This window comes from Microcebus murinus, chromosome X (assembly GCF_040939455.1).
Source record: "Microcebus murinus isolate Inina chromosome X, M.murinus_Inina_mat1.0, whole genome shotgun sequence".
NCBI lineage: Eukaryota > Metazoa > Chordata > Mammalia > Primates > Cheirogaleidae > Microcebus > Microcebus murinus.
Window position 1 is genome coordinate 127153362 of NC_134136.1, and position 3188 is coordinate 127156549.

At 46.6% G+C, this 3188-nt stretch overlaps 1 protein-coding gene across 1 annotated transcript; it reads left to right on the plus strand.

Annotated features, from left to right (window-relative positions):
* The first annotated feature begins 2122 nt into the window (after window positions 1-2122).
* Window positions 2123-2905, plus strand: LOC105855134 (uncharacterized). The gene is made up of 2 exons (XM_012735914.2): window positions 2123-2351; window positions 2530-2905. The coding sequence occupies exons 1-2, from the start codon at window positions 2220-2222 to the stop codon at window positions 2755-2757; spliced, it is 360 nt and encodes a 119-aa protein (XP_012591368.1). The 5' UTR covers window positions 2123-2219; the 3' UTR covers window positions 2758-2905.
* The last annotated feature ends 283 nt before the right edge of the window (window positions 2906-3188 follow it).

The following is a 3188-nucleotide window of genomic DNA, read 5'->3' on the forward strand; positions in this document are numbered from 1 at the left end:
TAGGACTTGATTTATGACCCAAAATATTATCTATCTTGATAAATATCTCATATGTACTTGAAAAGAATGTGAATTCTGATGTGTTTGGGATAATTCTGTAAATGTAAATTAGGTAAATTTAATTGATAGTGTAGTTCAAATTTTCTGTTTTTTACTGATTTTCTGTCTACTTGTTTTTTTACTTATTGAGAGAAGGGTGTTGAAATCTGACTGATTGTGGAATTGTCTATTTTTCCTTGCAGTTCTATCAGTTTTTGTTTAAATATACTTTAAAGCTCTGCTATTAGGAGCTTGAAAGTTTAGGATTTTTTTTCCCTTGATTAATTGACAACTTTATTATTATGAAGTGACTTCTTTGTCCTTGATAATGTTCTTTCCTCTGAAATCTACTTTGTTGGATATTTTCATAGCTACTGTGGTTTGTGACTAACTCTATCATCCCTTTCTTCCAGGGACAAAAACCTGAAAGAGAGACCCTCTACCTAGGGAAATAAATGGACAGAAACTGATCACAAAGTATCTCCTCCAAGAAGGTGGAATGTTGTTGTAGCTGTTCAGCTATTCATAAAAAAGAATTTCATCCATGTCTGTCTTGTAAGGTAAGGTATATTTCTTCAGAAGGCCTCAGGAGAAGGGGGAGAAGTAGAATGCTAACAGTGTGAGCAGTAAAATAAGGTAAGAAAAGTGTCTGGTGTATGAAGACAGAGTTTGTGAAGAGCTTTTCTCATAAGGCACATGTGCCTCTGGTTAAGTCAGTCTCCTTCCTAGGGTATGTTCATTAGTTGTAGGTTGTGGTTTTTTGCATGAAAACACCCAGCACAACTTGCAGCATGTATATATCTGCCTCAACCCCCTTACACTATTAAAACTCAAACCTGTGTACTAGACCTATTGAGATAAGCAGAACTGAAATAAGACTAGTAGACCCAGAAGAGCAAGTCTATTAACGAAGTCTTCACAGCCTGAAGGCAGTGCTTTGAGATTGGAAAACAGAAAACTAAGGAGAGCTATGTGGACACTAGAAAAAGGAAGTAGGATGGAAAAGATCCTTGGTAGTAAGCCAAGACATGTATGGTCTTCAGGATATGTAGAGGAATTTGTAGGAGGGAAGTGTTGGGAGCTGTCTCGAACACGGGAGAGTTAAAGTGCGGTTGCTGCCCGGAACACTGGGGTCCTTGAGACACAGCACCTGGCGCCTTAACTCATAGCTCTGACATTCTTGGCCTTTCTTCTAGCTCACAGAGGGTGCTGGAGATAACAGTAGCAGTTATGGAAGGTCACTGAAGTAATCCTGTGCACACAGCCCTCGTAGCTTATAGCCCCCCCTAGGCCCTGCACACTCCTTTCTCAGAATTGTTAATTATGCTTGGGTGCTCTTTCCTTGAGCTGAGTGATCATAGTTGAGTATTTGTAGCTTTTTTGATATCAGAAAAAAGTTAAGTTGTAGATTAGAAAACTGCTTAAGCGAGGGAAAGGACTATCAAAGTGACGTAAGCTTAAAAGAAACAAGAACTGTTTTGTTTTCTGGTTTAATGAAGACATGCACCACCTGTTCCAATGCATTTTGCTTCTCCTTTGTTCTTATCTGTATAAATACAGCAACTGAAATAAACGAGGTGCGGCAGTCAGCAAGGACTCCGTCCTCCCGTCCCCATCTTTTTGTTGTCTCTTCATTTCTCAGCCTCGCCCCCTAACTCCAGGTGCCGCACGTCGCCGGCTGGCTCCGGCAGGGAAGTAGATGATTCACATCTCCACAGAGATTTAAGTATTAATGTGTCCACATTACCAAGGGTGGACTATAGGTAAGACATAACAAACACTAAGCAACAGTGGATGGTGGAGAACAGAATGAACCACTGAATGAGATGGCCATGAGGAAAGGCTTGGAGGAGACACCTTCTCCCTACCATGTGACCCATCAGAACTGACATGGGGAGATGAGGGTGGTATTGTCAGTGTGGGAAAGCTCTTTAGGGTTGCTAAGGATATCTTCCTTTTCTCTCACAAGGGTGTCTTGGCCTCCCCAGCATCGCCCCTCCCCTCACCCTGATGTCGGGTTGGTGCCTTGTGATGTCAGAGCCCCTTCCCCCAGGGCTCCCATTGGCTGGGGAATGGCTTGGTGACCAAACAAAGCTCAGGGGTGTGGCCTGGCCCTAGCTCTGGGGAGGGTATATATAGGGAGGTCAAGAGGCCTGGGTAGACCACTGGGAAGCACTGACATGGCGAAGATGACCAGAAAACAACAGGCCTCCAGCACTGTCACTGAACAACCAACTGCAAATGTCAAAGCAGGGAAAGGGGGGAGGAAGAGGAAGGCCCCTCGTCAACCCAGGTCCAGAGGCAGCTTCAAGGCAAGCGACCCACCCAAGCTCATCCCCGCCTTCCCGTCGAGTCCTCTCCCCCAGACTCCTTCCCTGCCCTCATCTGGCACAAACCCCCCTCAGTCCGCACCCCTTCCCATGCTCCCACCCCCTCCACCCTCTTCCCCCAAACCATTGCTCTTCTGTGATCTCCCTGTTGTCCTTGCAGGTGCCCAAGGTAACCAGGAAGGCAAAAGGACCCCTTCGAGGGACTTTGAGGAGAAAGGCTTCTCCCAAAATGACCACCCCTTCAATTAAACCTAAGAAGAGAAGAGGGCTGACTCTATTCGGCCATTATCACCGGCTGAACGAGGAGCTCAGTCAAAATGAGCCAGAGCAGGCCCCAGAGAGCGGGGGGAGCTCCACCACCTCAAGTGTCACCCTCAGCAGCCAGTAACTTCGGAGTGAGGCCAACGACCTCAGACCTATCTGCGAAGTCTCCGGAGGTCTGGCTGCTGGGACATGGCAAACCGTGTGGACAAGGAATTTTTCACTAACTGGGTACACCGTGGAGATGAAAATAAAACCAACCACTTGTGAAATGATGTGTGTGTCCCTGCGTGTTCTGTGACGGTGGGGAGGGAGGAAGGAGGGAAGAGGAGGGTGTGTGGGAAGCGAGGGGGTGGGTCCTGTGGGGTTGGGAATCAGACCAGCTGGTCCACAGAGAGCTAGACACGGAGGATAAACCCTGGGGCAGGGCTGAGCACTGGACACAAACTTCCTTCTCAACACTATTTCACCAGTAAGGAGGAAAAAGCCTGGTGTTTTTTAATGTGTTTCCAGGGGGCTGGAGTGGAGCAGCAACATCAGGGTTTAGATCACCAGAAC

Coding starts and splice junctions, on each gene's coding strand:
- LOC105855134 (XM_012735914.2), top strand. CDS start 2,220: ATGGCGAAGATGACCAGAAAACAACAGGCCTCCAGCACTGTCACTGAA. Junction 2,352..2,529: donor GGTCCAGAGGCAGCTTCAAG/GCAAGCGACCCA, acceptor TTGTCCTTGCAG/GTGCCCAAGGTAACCAGGAA.